General features: G+C 35.8%; 1 protein-coding gene across 1 annotated transcript in view; it reads right to left on the reverse strand.

Annotated features, from left to right (window-relative positions):
- LOC5576188 (putative odorant-binding protein A10) overlaps positions 1 to 19,240 on the reverse strand; it is a 43,993-nt gene extending 24,753 nt beyond the window's left edge. The window contains exon 1 of the mRNA XM_001662474.2: positions 18,364 to 19,240. Coding sequence (XP_001662524.1) covers positions 18,364 to 18,375 — 12 coding nt within the window. The 5' untranslated portion in view covers positions 18,376 to 19,240. The remainder of the gene's footprint in view (positions 1 to 18,363) is intronic.
- Positions 19,241 to 24,988: the final 5,748 nt, after the last annotated feature.

Genomic DNA, 24,988 nt, shown 5'->3' on the forward strand with positions numbered 1-24,988 from the left:
GCCTGCTATCATATCAATAGAAGTTACAAGCTCTATCAACGCAATGGAGATTTTTGACATAGTCTTATGTCGATCAGGTGCATCTTAACGTCCTGTAGGACATCAATTGTAAATTTCAAGCTGTATCAATACCATGGAGTAATTTTACCTTTTCCCATATAGATCCATTGCATCTAAACGTCCTGTAGTACTCTAATTGAAAATTAATTCTAGCATTAGTATCGCCCGGAGTAATTTGACCTCATCATATGGTGACCAAGTGCATCTTTACACCCTATAGGACCTAGTTTAAAAATTTCAAACTGTATCAACGCCACGGAGTTTTTTAAGTTTGTCTCATATAGATCAGCTGCATCTTAACGCCATATTTAAAATAATTTAAAAAATTAAAGCAGTATAAACGCCCTGGGTTAATTTGACTTTATCCTTAGAACATCAGGTGCATCTTAGCGCCCTGTATGACATCAATTTAATACTGAATATTACTGTATCAACACCCTGAAGTTAACCTTCTTCTATGTAGTTCAGGTACATATCAACGAACTGTAGGACATCAATTAAAAATTACAAGCTTTAGCAACTTCCATGAGTAACTTGGCCTTATTTAACGTAGTTCAGAAACATCTTAATGCTTTTTTTTACATCAATCGAACAAGCTTTATCCACGCCCTGGAGTTATTTGATTTTTTTCCACATTGATCATTTTGAGATCTGAAGCATATTAACGCCCTGTTGAAAATCAATTGAAATTTTCAAGCAGTATTGACGCCCTGGAGTAATTTGACTTCATCCTAGATCAGGTGCATCTTAACGCCCCGTATGACAACATAAGAAATTGTCCTGATGTATGAATTTCCTGGAGTAATTGGAGATCGTCAAACCTCGATCAGCTACATCTTAAAGTCCTATTGGACATCAATGAAATATTCCAAGCTGTATCTACGCAGTGGAGTAATTTAACCGGTTTATGGACAAAAGGTCGAAAGTGATTTGCTTGGTGGGAAATTTTTCCTTCTTTGAAAAAAGACATTCGACCTTTTGTCCCTTCGTTTTTGTTCTTCGACCTTTTGTCTTTCGACCTTATGTCTTTTCGACCTTTTGTCTTTCGACCTTTTGTCATAGATTCAGGGCATGTCAGCTGCATTATAGCACTGTATTGGTACGCAAGGCGAATTAAAGTGCTAAATATCTGGTTACTTGGGTATTCTATGTAGATCAGCTGCATATTCACGCCCTGTGTGACATCTATTAAAATTGTCAAGATGCATCAACGCCCTGAAGTAATTGTCCGTATCTCATGTAGATCATCTAAAAGCCTCATAGGACTTTAATTGCTCATGCTGAGCAACATCAACGCCCTGAAGTATATTGACTTTATCCTATGTTAATCAGGTACATATCAACGCCCTGTAGAATATTAATCGAAAATTCCAAGCTTTATCAACACCCTGCAGTAATTAAAACCTCGTCAAAAAAGATGAAGTGGATTTTAACGTAAATCAATCAAAATTTTCAATCTGTATCAACGCCTGGAGTAATTTACCCTTGTTTCCCGTAGATCAGGTGCATCTTCACGCCCTATAGAAAACATTTATTTTTCTTTATTAACAAATGTAAATTAAGGGAAGAGTAGTGTTTGGTATGCCGATTTATTTATTTATTATAATGATGAGTTTGTTCCGGTTGAAGTGTGTTTCAAATATTGTTTTATTATATCTACATTTTGTTTTATATTAATTTACCATATTACATACCAAATAATTGTGGTACTTTTCGGTGAATGTCATACTAATAATACTTCTCAGTGATAGGGTATTGAACTAGAAGGAACGATTAGCAATCAAAATAACGTTTGCCAAATGTGCTTAGGATGGCGAAACTCGCAAGAATTGCCAATCAAATAAATCAAAGTGCATATCAGAAAACTCGTTCATTACACTTCATACTCTGATTTGTATGAAGTTGTCGGGGAAACGGACTTGGGACTTGGGGCTGGCGTTCGAGGAAACATTTGAAGAACCGACATTTGGGGAAGAGTAGCACAATCCCTTAAGTAAATTGATATTACGATATAAAAGAATTTGTCTATAGGACGTTAACAGTATGCACCTGATCACTTAATATTCGGTATTATTGAAGAAAGTTCTGCGCGAGAGATCCCTTGATAAAATCACGTGATCATTAAGAGGCACAGGATCACAGTTCACATAAATATATGGATAAAAATCCACGACTATGGGAATGGGAAAGAGTTCGTAAAACTCAATAATTTAATAACATGGTATATGCATAGCCCCTAATTGTTTTGTTGAAAATCAGGCATCCTTCATGATGCACTTGAAAGTCAATAAACGAATTGTTAAAAGAAAATTTTCAGAAGAAATTCTTGCAAAATTGTCAATCTTAGGGCCATTGTTGAAGAATTATTTGGAAGTATTCAAGACAAATCCAGTGAATTTTAAAACATAATTGCCCAAACTTGCAAACGAATGCAAACCAGTGTTAAATATCAGGAATAGTATTTCATAGCCAGTTTAATGCATTTACAACATTTAAAAGAACAATTTGAGTTTTTCTTAGTTTGCAAGATGTTCATCAAAAACCTAGTTCATATATTTCAAAAAATAACACATATAACGATGTTGTTCTGAAAGTTCATTTTTCTTATTTTTATTGCATGTTTGATACCATGATCGGCGGAGTCCATGAAAAATGAATGTATTTTGAGACACTGGTGCAAACATTTCAAAGATATCTTATAACAAATCAAGCTGTCCGATACTGGGGGACTGAAGGTGCATGACCAAAATTGTCGTTTGTCGTTAGGCTCAAATTTAAGGCGATACGTCAACTTTTCAACAATTTTCAAACATCTCTACATTTTTTAAAAAGGCATGCAAATTTCAAGGATATGTTATTCTACGCAAACATTATTCTTCATAATAGCTTTCTTTTCTTCTTATACACTATCTGGATTAGACCATGATTTCTCAATTTTTCGACTTTGTCCGGTATTGGGTGCTGTCCGGTACTGGGGGATCTCCCCCTATTGGGAGAATTTTTCATACAAATAGATTCCTGAATATCAGAGAAAGTTTAAAAGTACAGAATGATGTTCTAATCAGTTCAAATTATGTTCAACAAATTAAAGCAGCCACAGTTATATCAGATAACACCGGTCACGTATCAGCCTTTTGAAAATTTAAAAAGTTATGACGCATAATTGTTCCTATGGAATTATAAGATAAAAACACGGTTGTGGCTTTGAAGAAACGTTACGCCAAAAGAAAAAAAGATGGGGCAGGTTTTTTTGTCTGTGGGATGAGTCTTAACAGTTTTATATTTTATAAAATATATTTTTTGTACGAATAATGTTCTAATGAAGCAGGTTAACACTGTAGACAGTGAGCTCCCAAGACGCTGTTTGTCCTGCCCTCAGTTCAGTAACAAAACGTTGCAGCTCCATGTTATTTATTGAACCTCTTACCTGGAAAATAATTCGATAATTTATAATAAATTCTATTTTTTTCTGAATTTGAGCACCTTTTATACAACATTTACATTTGTAAAAAGTCGTACATCTATTAGTACAAGTAGTGGGAATTTTATAGACCAAATTTTCCAACTGAATGAGGTTTGACCCTATGTATTGTTTCATATTTCATTTGAAATGGAGCGCAAACTAAATGCATATGATTTATAGAGGTCTCAATTAAAGTTATTCTCTTCTGTTTGTTTGGAATGTATATATAAGTGTTTGTGAATTTCTTATGAGACGACATCATTAGCGCCTGGGAGTAGAAGCGCCCTCTGAGCAATAGCAACGCCCCCCTCAAGAATGAACGACGAAGAAGCTCAAATTTTACGACGACAGGGCTGATTTAAACTATTTCGTAAATTTAGTTTTAGGTAACATTAATTTTCATATCGGAAAGCTGAAGCATTATTCACTTGAATAACTAAACTTAAGGAAAACATTAGTAGAAAGTCTCAATAGATATACTTCATTAGCAAAATTATGGCCCGTAGCTAGAAATTCAAGGAATTATGAGTTTTCTTCTCCAAATGTGTTAACATATTCCGAGGACTGATCAATTTGCATCCAAAATGTCCTTCTATTTTTGAAATTATTATTTGAATTTTTCGATTCTCGTGTGGTTTTTCTGTGACCCTCCTTTATCCTTATGATGTTGTTACCATACAAATGGTAACTACTGATGGTTTATGTCCGTTGGAGCCTTTATATTATATACCGGGTACCCCCGTTGGTTTGACCACATCTAATCTGAACACTTTTTAATTTGTACCTTGCTGATTTGCACGTCGTTCAGATTAAAATTTGTGCAAACGTTATTTCGCTCATGGAACGGAGTAAAATGAAATTGAACGCTGTGGAACGGAACGCAGAACCAAAACAAACAGTGAAAGAGGTAACCAGAAACACGTTTCTAGGGTAACTATATTTTAAAATAAAAAATGAACTCCGATGGTTTGTATGAGGTACCGTTCAAATTAGCGGGGGTGCACGGTATTCACGTTATAACGTTTTGGAAAAGATGAAGAGGTTTTGTGCCTCTTTGAAAGAGATTTCTGTAGAAAGGGGTTTTTCGCTCTTTCAAATTTTTCAATTTTTCGGTACACTTCAATCATGTTATATAGTGGAGAGTCGACTGTATCATTCTATGTAAGCCAACTAATAGAAGATCTGCTACTTTATATCGTACAAACCGCTCCCGTTTCTCCTCGAAGTGAAATCTGGCTCCAATACTGTTTTAAGATTAGGAAATCGGTTATATTACAATCTTCTCGTCTGAGTTTGCCTTAACATTCCTTAATTAAAAAGTAAAAAAAGTGCAAAACAAAAAATTTATTTAATTACTCAAAACTAAGTCTGCAACTTTAAATCATGTTAACCCTTTCTTTGCCACAGAATATTTTCTTTTTTTGTTAATGGAATGTTAATACTCAGATCAATTCTTTGATTATATATTATATATTATATGTTAATTGTGAACGTCAACGCATCGCAGTAGGCTTTGAAATTGTAAAAATTAAAATAAACTGCGTGTGAAATCGGCTGTTAATTTTTTGCCTGGTAAACAATTTCTTAGGGTTGGTGCTCGGATATGTGCCCGGAGTATTCATAGTGAACATACGTTTCTGTTTTATTAAACGTGATGAACAGAACGAGAAAAGTGTGTTGTTGTTGTCAATTAGTAAATTTACCGGCATTTATATTAAAGTTTTGTTATTAATTGTTAAATTCAAGTGTCCGGATTGCGAAACAAGGTTTCCAGCTGCTTCAAAAGTTGGACACTCGTGAATGGAAATTAAAATGTGCCTTGATATGATTCAAAATCGACAATTTATTGGTTTTGAAAGTGTTTTCGAAAACTTTCGTTCAAAAAACTAAAGCGTTGCCTTCCGTATGGTAAAATAATTTTAAAAGAATGTGACCCGTTAAATTCTAGATATCGTTTGTCATAGAGTCACATGCGGCGGTAGAACAGAGTTTTGTAATTTGTCATTTTTTTTCACATCATTTTTAACTGTTCATTATTTAATTTAACTGGAACTACCTCAAATAAAGTGTGAAAAAATCTATTCGAACGAAATACTTACAAAATCTCAAGTTTTTAGATAAATAAGAGTGTCCAGAATTTGAATCAGCTATGATGAGAGATTCATTAGTTGTGGGTGTTTCTATAGTTGTGATAGTGCCATTTACACTGTTTTAATCAAATTAGCTGCAGATCTGACACCGCCAATCAACGTATTGGCTTATTGACACACGAAATAGCTGAAAACATATTTCAAATTACTTCAAAATCGATTATATAGCACCAAAACTGCTTGAACTTTTCTCACCTGTACCAATAGTTGCGGTAAAGTGTTCCTATAATGGAGGATCCCATAAGAAAACAACGGATACCGCAACTACAGGAACACAAATTAAAAATTTACCTCAACTAAAGGAACAGTGTACCAAAAGTGGTGGTATTATTGTTCACTGACATGCTGATGGCTACTGTGATGAAATCATTTTTTTCATTAAGTGTATGGTCGTTACTTCCCGTTACAATAATAATATGTACATTCGTTTCGCTTGGATAGAAATGAAGTTAGGTTGGAATGTCAGTCATTACTAATAAATTGGGAAATCCATTTGCTAACAATCTTAATGAGATAACTACGACTGACCTTATCTCTTTAGTTACACGACACTCTTGTTTGAATATTTTTAACATATAAACCTTCTTTTTCATAACGATAATTCAATCCTATAAAAACCTTTTTCTCCCGATTTCTACGGCTCAAATAATGTTAGCCCTTGTGATACAGAGCAACTTTGCTGAAGACGCCATCTTTCTAAGTGGTCAGGCAACTGAGCTATGCGCAAAACAAAAATTCCATGCCCACTAGCGCCGCCTGGTGGCGTAATTCCGTATCAGAATGACCACCACATGTCAGCCCTTGAGCCACTGAACAACTCTTCCGAAGACACCAACCTTCCAAAACATCAGGATTCAGAGATATTTTATGTTACAAAATTTTGCATTCTTATCCCTCATGGTTCATATAGTGCAAATCAGAAAAAGCGCCCCTACCGGCCAAGTTCTCAACTACAAGGATGATCCTCAACTCCTAAAGGTAGATCGTACTTAGCACTGAAACTTCGCCGAAGACAGTACTGTGCTATCTCTTTTGGCATACGAGATATTCATCGACACCCCCAAAGTGATGAAATCCCATAAGCCCTGGGTCTCCTATAACGCAAATTCCTATTACGCCCCCAACCATGTGTCTAATAGGAGACTTGACTGTAATATGTTTTGCATAGAATACAATATGTAATATATCCGATCATAAAAAAATAACAAGTAAAGATTAATGTTGCTATTTTTGTCGAATGTGACATACAATTTCACCGTTTGTTGCAGCTCTTTTAACAAAAACTAAAAAAGAAATTAACAAAACGGTACAGTTTCCTAGCGAAGCTTTCATAGTCAGAGGCATTCAATTGAAATTTTTCTTCCGTAGGTTCGTTTGATTACTTGTGTTGTGAATATAAGTGGGAGCGCTGTCGAATATCAATAAAAGCGTGTCGACTACCGCGATTGCTTACAACACTGGTCCCTTTACATATTCCACTATCTGTAATGCTAGCATAAAAATGGCTTGCATACAAGTTTCTGGGTAATCAAGTTTCAGTAGAGCGGGGTTAGCACGGTAAACATAGAACAAGAATAAAAGGAGGAAGAAGAAGGAAAATTATTAACAAGATGAAGAATAGTACAAGAAGACGAAGAAAATACAGAGAACAAGAATTATGATGATTATTATTACCTTTATTATCGAGATTTTAAGCCGTAGGCTGGTTAATCTCCTAGCTGGGACCAAGAATGAGCAAATAAGCACCAATTACAAAAAATAGTGTCTCTGGGCCTCATGACGTTTGAAGATCAACACGTTATGTAATCAATTAGGGACAATGGAAATTCGCGGCAAAATTATTGAAATTTCGCGGGTGACCTAGGCGATAAAATCAAAATTTCACGGCTTTGTCGCGGTGCCATAGTTTTGACCAAATTCAACAAAAAAAGCTTCGTAGCCGTGTGGTTAGTGTCACCGAGGCATTTAGCCACATCGTGCCAAGGAGTGTGGGTTCGATTCCCGCCTCAGGCTGAAAAACTTTTCGTGAGGAATGTTTTCCAACTGTGCCACTGGGCGTTGCATGCTAGTCCGTTGTCTAGTGTGGTGCTTCCTTCAAAAGGCAAATAGCCCACTGGAAGCATTAACGTGTTGTGTCTTTTTAAAAAAACTGCATATTTACAGAGAAACTATGCTTTATTTGTTTAAATTTCACGTAATTTCATTGAATATTTTCGTTTATTTTGCAAATTAAGATTTGAAGTTTTATATCCGATTGTGAACAGTGCCGTAGCGTGCGGTTGGCCAGGTTGGCACTTGCCAAGGGCGCCAGACTTCAAGGGGCGCCAAAATGCGTGACGCGCCTGAGAATTTTTTTGGAGATACATATTTAGCAAGGGCGTTTCTGAAGTCAGAATCCAGAAAAACAATCGTAGACATAAACAAATAGCGACTAAATGTGTCGTCACATACAAAATTGTGTCATTCTTCCTATATAATTTATTAGATCTATCCGTAAACAAAGTAGATTGCTATTTATGGAACGATTTAAAAAAATATTTTGAAAGCATCTCAGACGTTATTGAATGATGCGTCAATAGAAAAATCCTGAAATGCGGACTTAAAAATCATTCGAGAAAAAGTTCTCCATCACAATAATAAATCAAGTTATGTACAGTGCCTACTTTAAAAATGTCTATAAAACCATCTACAAAACGAATATTCAGACATTATAAACTGATAGTAAGAATAGTAGAATTCCACAGAATGGATGAAAGGATTCTCAACTCACTTTTCATACTAATTCATTGCGCTACTTTGACAAAAATTCTTAAAAATGGTTCTTGAATGATTCAAGACCAAAAAGTTTGACAAATTCTTGATTGTTAAACGAATTGATCAAGATTTTTTTCGAATAATTTCAGCAATCGTTCTTAGTTTTTAAGATCAACAAAATATGGCTATTAAATATCATTATCGAATTTTCTTGAATGTTTCTTTTGAAATATAGAAATGAATGAACAATGGCAGTTCCTGAAGGGATGTTGGCAATCGAGTGATAGATTGAGTTGGTGCAGTTTTCAAGTGGTTATTCCCCATTGCCGTGTGCCAGATAATTGTATCAAATTAGCTATTTAAATCGCTAATAGCAGTTTACGTTGTGGTATAGTGAAAAATAACTGTTTTGAAACCAAATGCTTCGGTTATTCGTCAATATTTAATTCTATCGGATTGCTCGCCAAAATCACATCCCTTCAGAAGTTTCATTATACCCAACCTTGCTATAATACATCATTACCACAATGAGCGTAAATAAACATCAACAAAACAACGACGGTGGTAGCAAAACAATGAATGCAGATGTTTTGTGGAAAGGCATCCATCGGATGATTTCTTCTGCCACTGCGAAACTGGAAGCAATGATCGAGTCATATGTGTCCAATCTCGAAGCTTGTATTGTTTGTGTCGAACGTCGCATCGAGTCCATCAAGGATGAATACAACAATAATTTGAACAACCTTACGAAAGAAATCAATTCCATTCGTACTGATCATCAGCTCAAACTTCAACACCTTAGTCGAATGGAGAGAGCGTTGGATTTAGTTTTCACGGGTGTCCCATATCATCCTGATGAAGATCTAAATCAAATATATCGTCGTATTGCCTGCGTTATTGGTGCCCCCGACGAGCATTCGATAGTACATCTAAAACGACTATACAAGCACCCTGTACAATCTGGATCATCACCACCAATTCTCTGCAGATTTGCCTTCCGAGGAATAAGAGACGTCTTCTTCAACAAGTATCTTCATGGCAGATCGCTGGCGCTACATCACATAGGCTTCGAAGGAAAAGGTCGTATCTACGTGAATGAGAACTTGACACCACTCTCCAGGCGAATATTGAATGCTGCAATCCGACACCGTAATGAAGGGCGTTTACATAAAGTGTCTACGAAGAATGGGCTGGTCGCTGTTATCACCCACAAAGAGTGTGACGTCATTGTAGTGGATACTTTCGATCGATGGCTGCTTCTAGAATCAACCTTATCCTAACCGATTTCTCTTTCCTGCCTATTTTATTCTATGTTTCACATCCATTATTTTTTCCATTGCTTCCATCCGCTCCTAAAAGTCAAAACATTATCACCTTTCCCAGCTTATCTCACTTTTGTCCATGTATCCAATCCTTCAAAATCCTTGTTGTTTCCTTCCTGAAAGTATTGAGGGTTGGGGATGTGGATATGTTTCCACGCGTTGTTGCTGTTGCTGACGCTGTTGGACGCTGTTGCTGTTGCTGCTATAAATTTGCGGTTGATTACCACATTAATATGCTCGATGCTGCTAATGGATTATTGAGTGCCACGTTTTGTTTTTCTTCAGTTGCTTAGAGCCACTTGACTGCACCACAGAGTCTGTGAAAATTATGTTAGTTAGAAATTTTAGTTTATGGTTCCTGGTAGTTAGTATCTGTTCATGTTGTGTGGGTCTCGATAATGATCTTAGCTTAATCCAACTTCTTGTTCCTATAAATGCTGAATAACGTTAACAGTGATGATGCTTCCACAAGTAATTTGATACCCAGGGCGGTTTTGAAGTCGGCTTTTGATTCAGATTTGTTCAACATTTGTCATATCAATGTTCAGAGTTTAACAGCCCGTAGATTTTCAAAGTTCAATGAACTAAAAATGAATTTGTTTGATTGTAATTTGGATATGATCTGTATGACAGAAACATGGTTGGATGATTCCATTGAAAATAGAATGATAGCTGTAGATGGTTACAAAATTTAAATGAACGACCGTACCCGACACGGTGGGGGAATCTGTGTGTATGTTCGTAAAAACTTAGTATGCCGTGTATTAGAAACATCTTCCATAGTAGGTAATGATGCACGAATTACGGAGTTTATGTGTTTTGAAGTCATGAGTGGCAAAGATCGGATTATGTTAGCAGTATATTATAATCCCCCAGATGTAGATTGCTCAAATACTTTAATGCAACACTTTGATCAGTTCACTGTGAAATATAAATCAACCTTTTTCATAGGTGATTTTAATACAGATCTTCTCAAAAATAATAGCAGACAAAGACGATTCAGAGATGCTATTTCAGGCATGTCTTATGTATGCGTCAATAATGAACCAACATACTTTCATAACACAGGATGCTCGATGCTAGACCTCTTTTTAACTGATTCACTGGATAAAGTATGTAAGCATGACCAGATTTCGTTGCCTGGAGTTTCCCATCATGACATGATATTTGTATCGTTAAAAATAGAAGCACCTAATGTAAATATCAATGCTTCCTACCGAGATTACGCTCATTTCGATGCTAATGCTTTACAAAATGCATTCAATGCAATAAACTGGAACGAATACTTTTCACAAGACGATCCCGATCTTCTTCTGCAATTTCTGAATGAAAAATTACTCATGATGCATGATTCTTACATACCTCTCAGAATGATCAGACCCAAAAAAAATCAGTGGTTCACATCTGACATAGAGCGAGCGATTATTTCAAGAAATATTGCTTATAAAAATTGGCTTAGGAATAAAACAAGTGTCAATAGTTTACAATATAAGCAGATTCGTAATAGAGTTACCAACATGATTAGAAATGCCAAGTCAAACTATGAGAAACGTGTATTGAATATTAATATGCCAAGCAAACAATTGTGGAGTAACATTAAAAGGCTTGGTGTTTCCAAAGATAATAGTTCCGGTATTGACTGTAATGCTTCTCCAGACGACATTAACCGTTACTTCTCTTCAAATTTCTCTTCTGATAGTTATCCTAATCATTCATTTCCAGCTAATTCAAATGGTTTCGTTTTCCGTGAAGTTAACGATTTTGAAATCGTGAATGCTATATTCGATATCAAGTCTAATGCTATAGGACTAGATAACATCCCCATTCAGTTTATTAAAATAGTTTTACCATTAGCAATTATTCATTTTAAACACCTTTTCAACAGGATTATATTGACCGGCAAATATCCCACTGTATGGAAGCAAGTCAAGGTTATTCCGATTAAGAAGAAATCCAAAAGTACTGATATTACGAATCTTAGGCCAATTAGTTTACTGTGTTCACTTTCGAAAGTCTTCGAAAAAATCTTGAAGATTCAGATCAGTGAATACATAGATCATATGAACTTCCTCGATCCACATCAGTCTGGTTTTCGTAAAAAACACAGTACCACTACTGCACTTTTGAAAGTACACGATGACATCGCCCAAGCTATTGACAAAAAAGGAATCGCTATACTTCTACTAATAGATTTTGCTAAGGCCTTTGACCGTGTATCCCATCATAAACTGCTCAACAAATTATCGTCAAAGTTTCTTTTCTCGAACACTGCTGTCTCTCTCATTAAATCATATCTTTGTGATCGTAATCAAGCTGTCTTTCACAACATGATATATTCATCTTTCGTAGATATTAAATCTGGCGTACCACAAGGGTCAATTCTTGGACCATTATTATTTTCATTATTTATTAATGATTTACCGTCTGTTTTAGAATATTGCGCTGTGCACCTGTTCGCAGATGATGTGCAAATTTATCTCTGCTGTCATAAAAATATGAGTCTAGACGAGGTAGCAAGAAGAATAAATTCTGATCTTCAAAAACTTTTTGAATGGTCAAACAGAAATCTCTTACCAATTAATTCGACCAAAACCAAAGCTCTTTTAATCAATAAATCTAGAGATGCACTGAGAACACCAGATTTATATTTGGGTGGCGAAAATATAGAGTTTGTTGATCAAGCTTCTAATCTTGGTATGATTTTCACATCTAATCTGTGTTGGGATGCTCAGATAAACCAGCAATGTAGAAAAATATATTATGTTTTGAAGCAACTTAACTTAGTTACGATTCATTTGGACGCTCAAATAAAAACCAAACTTTTCAAAGCACTCTTACTACCGCATTTTATCTACTGTGATTTTATATACAGTAATGCGTCCATGGCTGCCATGAACAAAATGCGTCTTGCCCTTAATGCTTGTGTGCGATATGTCCATTGCCTTCCCAGATATTCCAGAGTTTCACATTTGCACGAATCATTACTTGGATGCTCTTTCCTACGTTTCTATGAATACAGATTATGTTTAAATTTTCATAAAATAATTAAATCTAGAACCCCGAATTATCTATTTTCAAAAATAACTCGTATGCGACAGCCTCGTACAATGAATTTTAGCATCCCTCAACATTATTCTGTTTATTACGGCCAATCTTTCTTTGTGCGAAGCATCGTACACTGGAATGCGTTACCCATCAGTATTAAATTATGTTCTTCTGTTATTGGTTTTAGGCGGGATCTTATCAGATTCAGCAACATGAATTAGGTAGTACGGAACCTTCAGGAACTAGGAAAATAGAGTTGTATAAGATAAGTGAATTAAATCATGAACTCCAATTTGAAGTCAGTTTGTGGCAATTTAAAAGACAATGTCTTACGTCGCAATAATTATTACAAATAAATAAATAAATAAATAAAATGGCACAAACAAGACTCGATGCAATGTTCTGGGTAGTGAATTCTGTAGTTTCTTTAAATTTGTATCTGGTCATATAATAAACAATTTTATTTAAAATTCCTAAAAAATTCTTTGAATTATTCTGTAAATATAGCTGAATATAGATATAGAATAAGGGAGGATTTAGACATAATACCTTTGAAACAGATACGTGAGATTGAGTATGCTTCTTGTATTCATGTACTTTTTTAAGAATCTCGATGAACAATATTTACAGAAATTGTTCTAGAATTAAAAAAAAACAAAATTTGAAAATTTTCCTAAATTTTACATAAACCTGCAATTATAAAGTATTAAACAAGGGGCGCTCAAATCGTGCATCGCCAAGGGCGCCATGAGACTACGCTACGGCTCTGATTGTGAATGCAAAATTTAAAACATAACAAGAAAGCTATAAGGACGCCCAACTTGGAGCTAGACTATTTGAATATTGCTCATTGAACCATGACTCAAAAGTGAATCGAACCGTTTTTATAAGCAAACATTTTAAATTTACTACAATTCAGAGATAAATTTTAACACGTTCTGTTTAAAGCTATTGCTCACGAACGCCGTGTTCATGTTCAAACAATTTGCGATGCTTGATCACAGTGCGCTGTTCATATCGTGGCAACCAGAGGCGCGTCCACGTTCGGAACCATGGGTAGGACAAACATTGTCATATATTTTGTGCACGATGAAGCTAAAAAAAGTTTTAACCCTTTAAAATCTTTGGTTGGAAATAGAAAGTCACTATATTTCAGGGGCCCAAACGCAAAGAAGTGTTAGTGACATTTTGGTTGGTTTTTATTTGAGAATACTAACAAAAATCTACTGTTTCTTAGCTTTTCAACAATATCTTCAGGTGATTTTCCGAGCAACAGGAAAAAACATAATTGTTAGAATAAGAAAATTGCTAAAAACGCTGAAAGTAGATTTTCTCGAAATTAGGTTTTTATTCCTAACGCCCTTTTGCTTCTAACCCCCTCATTATCATGCCAGTGATTATCACAAGATAAAGAAAGCTTTTTCAGAGTGTCTTCTCATTAACAGAATTGAAATTCCCCGATATTTTCAGGTTCTCCCAGCTTGAATATAATATAAACCTAACAGGAACCAACTGGTTTTTGACAATATAAACCTAACAGGTTTTTGAGTTCCTTGTGACATTACGACATTTTTTAAAATTCTGTGTGACATTACAAGTATTATTACTCGTTTTACTGTAGTTTCCTTTCACATATTACACCGAATATGTCTTTAGGGGTTTGATAGTGATTTTTCACGAACTTTCTAAGTAATTCTTTCTAGAATTTTGTTTTATATACCTTTGAGAATTAAACTTGGAATTTTTCCATAACTAGTCACATAAATTACTACAGAATCCACCCAAAGATCGTTTCACAAAATTTTTGAAGGAATTCCCAAGTTCTCCAGATATTTGTCCATTGATTTTACTATGTTTTCCTCCAACATTTCCGTACTTCAAGAATAAAAAAATCCTTCAATAATTCTTCCAAATTTTTTGATACATTTCTCAAGGTGTCTTCAAAAAACTGTTATAGTAATTCATCCAGGGAAACTTTTCAGAGTTTTTTGAATTTTGAAAAAAATCCTGACATCCTTTGATAAAATTTTAAGAGATTTACTCCTGGATTATAGTTGTAATTCTTCCTAGGATTCTCTAAAATTAGGCCGATATAAATTTGACTTTGAATTTTTGTCTCCCCCCTTCAAAATTTTCGGGCCCAATTTGGTATTTTGAGGGGGCAGTTGATAACATATTTTTCAAAATCTGTAGGTTTCCACAAAATTTCTTAACAAATCCAATAAGTTTTGATATTTTATAAATTTCACTGTTATTTTTTCATTATCCCTCCCTCTCAACCGTCCGAATGTCGATGGGTCCAAAAGCCAATGAAATATGTGTGTTGGCCTTACTGAAAAAACTACATTCAAATTTCGATATTGGAGAAACTTCTTAAAGAAAATCGGACAGATTTTTTTAAAATTTATCTAATGAAAATTTTAAAAATCCAATGGGATTGGAAATTTTATTTATTTTCATTTTCTAAAGAAATATTGCTGTGTAATAACATTTTAAATAAAATGCTGGAGAAAAGCCGAGAGAAATTTCTGAAGGAACTTAATATCGAATCCCAGAGAAATTATTGTAAAATTTTATCGAATAATGTGGCGAATTTTTGAGCAATTTCTAAGAGTAATCGTGGATGAATATCTGAAATAATCCTTATGAAAATGCTTAGAATAAATGATAACATCGGTGCAAGAATCGTTTCTTTAAAAATAGTCGAAACATAAAAAATGTTTCAACCGGAGAAAACGGTGAAAGAATTAGTGAAAACATATGTGTTTTATGAGAAAATTACTGAAAGTAATAGCGCTGGAGTGCTCTGGTTTGCCTATAAATACGTTAAGAGAAATTGGTTCCGAACAGTCATTAACCAACGAAATTTCAAATATATGGCAGTTAAATTTAGAAAAAAACACTAGACAAAAACGATAAATTAATTTCCCCTGAAGAAGGCACAATCCCCGTGTCGAAACGTTAGGTTAAAATAGTGATAGTTCTCTATGGATGTTCCAGAAGCTTCTCAAGAATTACTTCCAGGAATTTTCACGGCAATCTGTCCCAGAACATATAAAGGGTTAGTCGTAGATTTTTTTCATAAACCATACATTGATTCATTCAGAAATGCCCTAGAGGATTATTCCATTTGTTTTTATAACCGTTAAAGAAGTTCCTTGTAAACATTTCTTACAGTTAGCTTACCAGGATTTTGACTATTGATATTCTCAATCGATCTTGAAAAGATCCAGAACTTTTGGGGTCATGCACAAATTATGTCACAAGCCATTAGAATACAATGAAAAACTTGATTGTGTCATCCATACTCCATAAGAACAAGTATAGAGTTTGTATGTATATTGAAAAGGTGCTAAATAGTTTCTTCTGAACATTATTTTTTTGTTGAATCATGGGTAGGACAATCCTTCGACTGTCCTACCCAGCTGTTTTTGTGCGTAGTACATGTCCTACCTGTCCTACCCACTTCCCGCGCCACTGGTGACAACCGTTGCCGTCATTATTTGTTTGCCTATTATATGCCTCTGCACTGTTTTGATTTTGTATAGGATTTTGGCGAGTGAAAGAGAGAGGTGTATTTTTGTGCAGAGCCCCATGTGATTGTTGGATTCCTAGCAAGTAGGAGTTCATTGTTTGTAATCAATTAAAAAGAATATTTTAGACTATAATTTATGTTTTAGCATTAAACGATTTTAAAATTGATAACCTGATTGATCGTATTACAACAACAAAATTACTGGTAAAACGGTAGCGATGTTTGAGACACATTTCTAAGCCAGAAAGTTTCGGGATGTCTTGCGCAGCTTCCTTTGGCTCGATGAATTTGGTTGAGGGACACCGCATTGTGTCTAGGCGTAAACCAAAATCAATATCGTTTTATAAACTCATCCGGAAAAATTTGAATGGTTTTATGAATAAAACTTATGCTGAGACGCGTTTTTTTTTATTGTCCGTTAAGAAATTACGAGTTTCCTTTATTCTAATACAAATAATGAACGCTATCCTAATGTTGTTTTGTCTTGTGATAGAAATTGATGATCTCACTATTGAATTAAACTATGAATCGTCCACATCAGTGCTGACCCTATGGCTGCCATCCGAGTTTTAACATCGTTTCGTGGAATGGCGCAAGCTCAGTGTAAGTGCAAATAGGTACTTGAGTGTTCTAAAAATGTCGTTGCTTTATATGTGAGATTCCGGATCATTTATCCCAGTTGGAAGTTTCCCCTGATCATTCTAGCCAAAACCCACGGTAGACACAACAAGGTAGGCTATTCCCACGTGTAAACAACGGATTTCAATCAAAACATGTGTCGTCATTCTTATCGTCAAGCATGAGGCTTACAGGATAGTAAAAGAAAGCAAGCCTTGCTTTCTTTTGCACTCGTTCGAGTTTGCGATAGGAATGACGTCACTGCCAAATGTCATTTTTCGGAATATAATACCTTGCTTCTTTGTACCGTGGCCAAAACCATTCACTGGTCGTAACTCAAACATCAAATCCATGCCGTATTTTGATCTTGGTAGACGTAATTGCGCGCTCATCGAAAATTTTGGAGATTACAACTCCATGATCAATCTAGTCTTCATGTGTGTGTTCAAAAAGCTGAACATGAACACGAGAGCAATCAAAGGATCATTTGAGAACGCTCACATAACATGAGCGTTCAAAATGCGTCTCTGCTACAATTGCCATATAATTCTCCAAATTCAGCCAAATTCGCGGCGTTTCGCGGGGTTTTGTGAATTTCGCGTCAGAAACCAAATTTCGCGGATTTTGCGGCTTCCGCGAATTTCTATTGTCCCTAGTAATAATCATCATTGAAATGGGAAGAGACTTATGACATGGACGAAGCCCACAAATGTAGAGACAGCATGAATTCATTAGGAGTTTGATTCAACGGTGTCGTTTGGCAAAACTGTATTTTATCATCACTCAAAACCAGTAACGATAGTTTGCTTCTCGTATAAGTTGTATCGCAAATGCCAATTTTAGGAAACTATTCCTGCATGGGTCGTTATGAATACAATTTTCGAAGGAAATCACATAATTTGCGCATGTCAATAACTTCTTATTACGTACTCACTGGAACAGAGCCTGCTTCTCTGCGTTGAATTCAATGAGCACTTCCACAGTTATTGACTGAGAGCTTTCCTTACCAAATTGCTATTTCCGCATTCGTATTTCGTGTGGCAGGTACGTTGATACTCTATGCTCAGGAAAGTTAAAGAAATTTCCATCTCGAAAATATCCTGGACCGACCGGGAATCGAACCCAGACATCTTCAGCATGGCTTTGCTTTGCAGCCGCGGACTCTAACCGATCGGCTAAAGAATGTCAATAACTATTGCAGTTGAATAAATATTTCAATATTATTAACACAGTTTAATACGTTCAATTTCCGTTCATCTGCGCAATGTACGACAAATCCATTCTTCGAATATTAAGCCATAAACCCATCCAAAACGAAAATCGCATCAACGTTCCCAGATTACCGCAGCTGTGGGGAAATCCATTAAATCTTACGACTCACGCGTCACTTCACATTGTGTAACGGTTATTACTTACTTTTGAAAACATTTTCTGGCTGCTGGTGTTCTTCTCGTCGAAATTCAGCCTTCGCCTCCCTCAAATGCAGCTCCAACAATAACGACGCACGTGACGATGGCGGCCTTCACGATAAGAAGAAAAAAGAGCACACAGCCTTTTCTCTTTTCCACTGACTGTCGTAAGATCTATGAAGAACGTGGAGCTTTTCTTCTTTCAGCCCAGATCCAGCCCGGCGAAGAAACGAGATTTGTTCCCCCGGTATTATCTAATAATGGACGGACAACGAACGCGAAGCGTTGCAGAACACCCTCTTGAGAAATTCCTCCACTCTTCAACCCGTGTTGTGCACTCAATTTAACCGATTCCGTCGGTCGTCTTCAACGTCTTCACTGCACTGACGAAGAAACGAAAAAAAAACTAAAGACGACGAGATGCACTTTGCAGCCTCCACTCACTCAGACCGATAACGCGCCAAAAGCGTGGTAATGAAATTTCCACTTGGACGGAAAGTTTTCCCGTATTCTTTGGGCACAGATTGGAAACTGACATCCAGCAGAACGACGCCCGAACTTCAAACTGGGAGCTCGACGAAACTTTGTAAATCACGACACGGCAAGAGCTCCGAAAAAAAAAATCAAGCAAATGGCGCTATGTGTCACTGCTGAAGGCGATGGCAGTGGTGGGACAAATTCTGCACTTGCTACCCCACTTTGCAGTACCTGCTGCAATCAACGGACTCCGAAGCGTTAAGGCCGCAAGCAGGTGAAGTCAGGTAGACGTAGACGGATGACAAATACGAGGACTATGACATCAACGCGGACAACGACGTGTATACTTTGGATGGCTTGAAGCCGGAGACTAGGCTATAGGGTGTGATCGGTTTTGTGTCTGGGTCTACCCGGTGTGCTGCCTGCCGACAACGAGGGTGGGGTACTTGGCTTGGCTCAGCCGAAACCGAGGCGCTCAAACATGTGCACAATGGTTTGAATCGACAATTTAGCGGGAAAAAATTGAGTTCTCTTTTCCCATAGATTTAAGATGTATAATGTCTTCATAGAAGATGGTCGTAAATAAACTTTATAAAGCTTCTCAGAAAAAAATGGAATAGAGTGGTTCTTATATAGGTTTTGTTAAGGTTTTTTATTTGTTTGTTGTAGGTCAGCAAGCTTTTTGGAAATATTATTATGAACACTTTTGATGATGTTTCTACGTTGCTTCTTTCTTGAGTTATGATTGTTCAAAGAAAAGGCTCAAAATGGCACATTTGCACATTTTTTACAAAATTGGCCATAACTCAAAAACGAAAAAAAATAACATTTCAAAAATTTCAGTGATTAAAGCTTATAAAATTACCTTCTCAAACATATTTTTTTGAAAATTTTCCACGAGTTAGGATAGTTTTTCCGGCTTTTCTTTACGAATTTTCTCAACGGTGAAAATTTTTGTAGAAAACTTTTTCCAGTTTTTTTTTATTCCTGAGAAAATTTGCTTTCGTTTTCATAAAAAAAAAACTTTGTTTCTATGATGCTTCGTTCTTGAGTTATGATTTTTCAAAGTAAGTAGTGTCAGGGGAAAACGAAAAATTTCCAACTGAGTTTTCCGGGAAAATAGGCGACCCTGAATTTTTCTCAATTTTTTTTATTCATATATTGATGAGCCCTGCCTGTGAAAAAAGTTTCATGAAAATCTGAGACCTTTTAGCCCAAACCCGTACGGAAATAAAAAAAATCCTGTTTGTGCTACTTTCAAGCAATATACCGTTCTGATCAAAATTCTAGACAGCTTCAAATTCCGCCGGATACTCTACTTTGTACGGGAAACATTTCTCACAAAATGTTTCAATATTTGCCGTTCAAAAGTTTACAGTTTCCAAATTAACAAGAGCAGAGAAAACACCTTCACCTGCTAAATTGTCGATTCAGACCATAGTGCTTTGATCGTTTTACTCAGTTCATTTCACGTGCCGATTGCTTCTTTACTTGGTTTAGCTTGGTTTACCCGCTCGCTTCGGTCGCCTGTCTTGTCTTCTCTCTCTTCTCGCAACTTCTAAATGATCGTCTGATTTTTATTGCACCTTGGCATTTGTTTTTATTTTTTCGTAATGTGCACTTTACTTTTGCGCACTCGTTTTGTTGCTTTGCTGCTATGCTGTCTGTGAATGGCGGGGGATTTCCAAGAGACGAGCGCACGAACGATTCATGACCTCAGCTGATTGACTATACACACGGGTTCGGTTTGAGTGTTGTCAGTTTTACTGTCAGCCTTGGTACTTTGTGACATTTCGTTGGAGTTGATGGGGCGGACTGCGGTGGCAACCTGCGGTTGGTTTGTCTGTACGTGATGTACGCTGATTTGAACTCACGGGACTTACTCATGTTGGGTTGACAGTGTCTATTAACCTTCTCAGTCTTTAAGTAACGCTCAAAAAAGACTTGACGTTGATACTGTTGAGCCGAAAGGGATATTTGGATAGCATGAATATTTCCTTTCCGTTGTCATATTTTTTTTAATATTACATATATTTTAACATTGGCTATTCTTTCTCCTTATGTTGCAAAATTATCAATTGGAATTATGGTTGCTTATATATATATATCAAAGTTTTCTCCTTCTAATAATTGTAGTGTTGGTATTGTAGCTGTTTGGTTGTTCAAAACTTAATTAAGCATCAGGTGTCGATTATGCAGGAGTATTGAAAACTTCTAATCAGACAGGGACTAGTCAGGAAATTCGTAATTCTGTTAGCAGTGAAGCAGAGAAGAATCGGGTAGACCCGAACTACACCAACCTAACACAATTATTCAACAAGAGTTCAAGTCAAGGTCGAGATAGAAAGAAAATAATTACTAACACCGTAGAATCAAACGAAAAACTAGCGATCAAGTCTACTAACACTAACACTAACTCAAAGTTTCAAGCGCCCCGCGAAAACACAGAAAGCTCGGCTGCCAAAACTGCCACATCGAAACTAGCACGTGGTTCAATGGCTGTGAACCCAATCGCCTCTGGTATTGAGGTTTCGAACAATTTTGATGGTCTCGATATCTCGGATGATGATATGGATGGTACTCATGCAAGTGGTTGCAAGTCACCTTCTAGAAAGAAGATTGGTCTATCGGTGGATTCTTCTAAATAATCATAAAATGGATATGCTCTCGTATAATATTGGTACTCTAAACATCAACGGAATTGCAAATGAAAACAAAATAAATGCTCTGAGATCGTTTATCTATTTGATGGATTTGGATATTTTGATGTTGCAGGAAGTACACGAGCACATTACGATCAGCGGTTTTGACACTTTTTCGAATATTGATTTAAATAAACGCGGCACAGCAATACTAGTTAAATCTCATATCAACACCTCACATGTACAGAAAAGTATTGACTCCAGAGTAATAAGCTTAAAGATCGAGAATCACACAATCATATGTAATATTTATGCACCTTCCGGAACGGCTCAAAAATCTCTCAGAGAGCGGTTTTTTGCAGACACTATTCACTACTACGTTAATAGTGGAGACGGAAGATTAATTGTTGGAGGTGATTTCAATTCGGTAATAGATAAAAAAGATGCTAACCACGGTTCGAATTTTAGTCAGTCGTTGAAGTTTGTTGTGCAATCATTAAAATTAAATGATGTTTGGCAAATAGTACACAAAAATGCAGTTGATTTCACTTTTATCAGAAGCGGGTCAGGAGCGAGGCTTGATAGGATTTATGTAAGCGATGATTTGAAAGGGTACGTGAGCACCGTGCGGATAAATGTTTGTGCATTCTCCGATCATAAAATTGTAATTTTGAAGCTTAAGTTGCCAAATTGGGGTAGACCATTTGGCCGAGGGTTGTGGCGTTTGAACGATTTGGCTTTGACGGATGAAAATTTAGCTGAGTTTAGAGAAAAGTGGATATATTGGGTAAGGCAGAAGCGATATTACGATTCATGGTTTTCCTGGTGGAATGAGTATGCGAAAATTAAAACAGTGTCATTTTTCAAATGGAAATATAGTATATTGAAACGACGTTATAGCGATACCATGGAGTTTTTTTATTCGGCGTTGAACATTTTATACAACGATTATTTGACTAATCCAGATGTTTTGAGTGAAATCAACAAAGTTAAAGCGAAGATGCTGGCGCTGCGAAAAGAAATGTCAAATAACTTTTACGGTCGTTCTGAAACCTTCATCAGTGGGAAAATTCTTCGATTTTTCAGTTAGGAGAACAAAAACAACGTAGAGAAAAAACTCATATTAAAACTCTTCGTATCAATGGTCAAGATGAAGCGGATATTGAGATTGTCACTGAAGAAATCACCACATTTTTCAAAAATTTGTATACTAAAAGTAATGTAGTTATCGAAAATTCGTTCGAGCCGCAAAAGACTATACAAGATAATTTTCCAGCAAATAGTAGGTTAATGGATACCATTTCAGAAGAAGAGTTGTTTCAAGCTATTAAAACGAGCCAATCAAGAAAATGTCCTGGAAAAGATGGATTAACAAAAAACTTTTATATTAAATGTTGGGAAATCATCAAGACAGAGCTTCTGTTAGTGGTAAATGAAGTGATTAACGGAAAAACATCAACCAAATTTTTAGAAGGAGTAATAGTATTGATCAGAAAGAAAAAAAAAACAAACAATGACATTAGCGGATTTAGACCAATAACATTGTTGAACTTTGACTACAAGTTAGTTTCAAGAATCCTCAATAACAGATTAGTTAAACTGAATGAAGCTTTACTATCAAATACACAGAAGTGTTCCAATGGTTCCAGAACTATCTTTGAAGCCACTTGTGGCATAAGAAATAAAATTGTGGAGATAAATTTGAAAAGAAAAAAGGGGTTGCTCATTTCTTCCGATCTTGAAAAGGCGTTTGATAGGGTAAATCACGAGTATCTTTTAGCGACTTTATCAAAAATGGGAACATAACAGATAATAACAGATTTGTTGATTTTATGAGGTTATGCCAGAATAACACGTATTCAAGGATTCTTATTAACGGTAATATGTCTGAAACGATTAGAATTGAAAGATCAGTACGACAGGGAGATCCATTGGCAATGATTCTGTTTTGCTTTTATCTTGAGCCTCTTTTGCAAAAGATCCAGAATATTTGTGAAGATGAAATGGACTTACTGGTAGGTTATGCAGATGACATAAGTCTGATCATTTTTGATGTGAGGAAACTGAGTGTAGTGAAACAAATTTTCGATAATTTTGAATTAGTTGCTGGGGCGAAGGTTAATTACAATAAAACGAAAGCAATGAGGATAGGATCAAATAATAATTTCATTTTACCTGATTGGCTGGAGCACGAAGAGTATTTGAAGATTTTGGGAATTTGGTTCAATAATAATAGCAATGCGATGATTCAAAAGAACTGGGACGAAATTTTACAAAATTTGAGGTATATGCTTTGGAATAGTCAATTCGGAAATTTAAATTTAATTCAAAAAATCATTTTCCTGAACACTTATGCGTCATCGCGTATGTGGCATACGGCATCAACGGTTTCGGTCCATAAGAAAACTCTAACAAAAATAAAATCGCTCTTTGGAAATTTTTGTGGTATCGTTGTTCTTTAAGAATTTCTTTCAATCAACTGTGTTTGCCAAGGAAAAGAGGAGGTTTAGGTCTCATTTCACCAGAACATAAGTGTAAATCGTTGCTAATCAACAGATTTCTTCGACTGCGTCAATCTTCACCTTTCTTACATAATTATACTGATCGAATTGAAAATCCTCCAAACATGAAAGGTTTACCGTTCAATGCACATTTTCTCAAAACTGTTTATTTAGAACTAGCGTATATTTCCGAAAACATAAAAAATAATCCAACATCTCAAAGCATTTATAATCATTTCTGTTCTAACTTACCTAAACCACATATAACGGAGAAATATCCACAATTTAGATGGGACATTATTTGGAAGAATGTATTCAGTAGACAGATTTCTTCAGACCATCAAGTAACATGGTTTCTCTTAATCAATGAGAAAATCATTTGTGCTGAAAAACAGTTTCGGTTTGGCAGTCGTGTATCACCAAACTGTGTTTATTGTCCTCAAGAAATTGAGGATTTGAAGCATAGGTTTTCTACATGCCCCAAAATTAGAAACTGTTGGTGGTTTACTGTAACACAAATTAAATTGTTAAACAGGCGTAAATTTAGAAATATTAGTTTTGATGATTTTAAATTTCCAGTTTTGAGAACATACAATCAGTTAGAAAGAAAGATCGCATCGAAAATGTTTTTAGAATTTTTAAGGTATGCTATTGCAAATGATAGAGAAGATGTATCTGTAGAAGAATTGAAATTCATTATGAATTGCAATATATAGGTAAATATATAAATAGAAGAATACACGATCACGTGCTTGTTTTGTAGAACAGAAAATTGTTATCATGTAACAAATCACAAAATAATGGAAATAAACACGTTTTAAGTAAGGAAAAAAAAAGTAATGAAAAGATCACCGAAATAGACGATCACCACCTCGTTGGCAATCGGATCGCGATAGACGTCGTGAACGCAGCGTTGGAATACCGTCAGTGATATGCTCAATCCAAATAGTGTTTTCAGGATCTCTATCTGGGTAGAATTCGTACCAAAGGACGTGTATTTTATGCTGCTTTC

This window comes from Aedes aegypti, chromosome 3 (assembly GCF_002204515.2).
Source record: "Aedes aegypti strain LVP_AGWG chromosome 3, AaegL5.0 Primary Assembly, whole genome shotgun sequence".
NCBI classification, from domain to species: domain Eukaryota; kingdom Metazoa; phylum Arthropoda; class Insecta; order Diptera; family Culicidae; genus Aedes; species Aedes aegypti.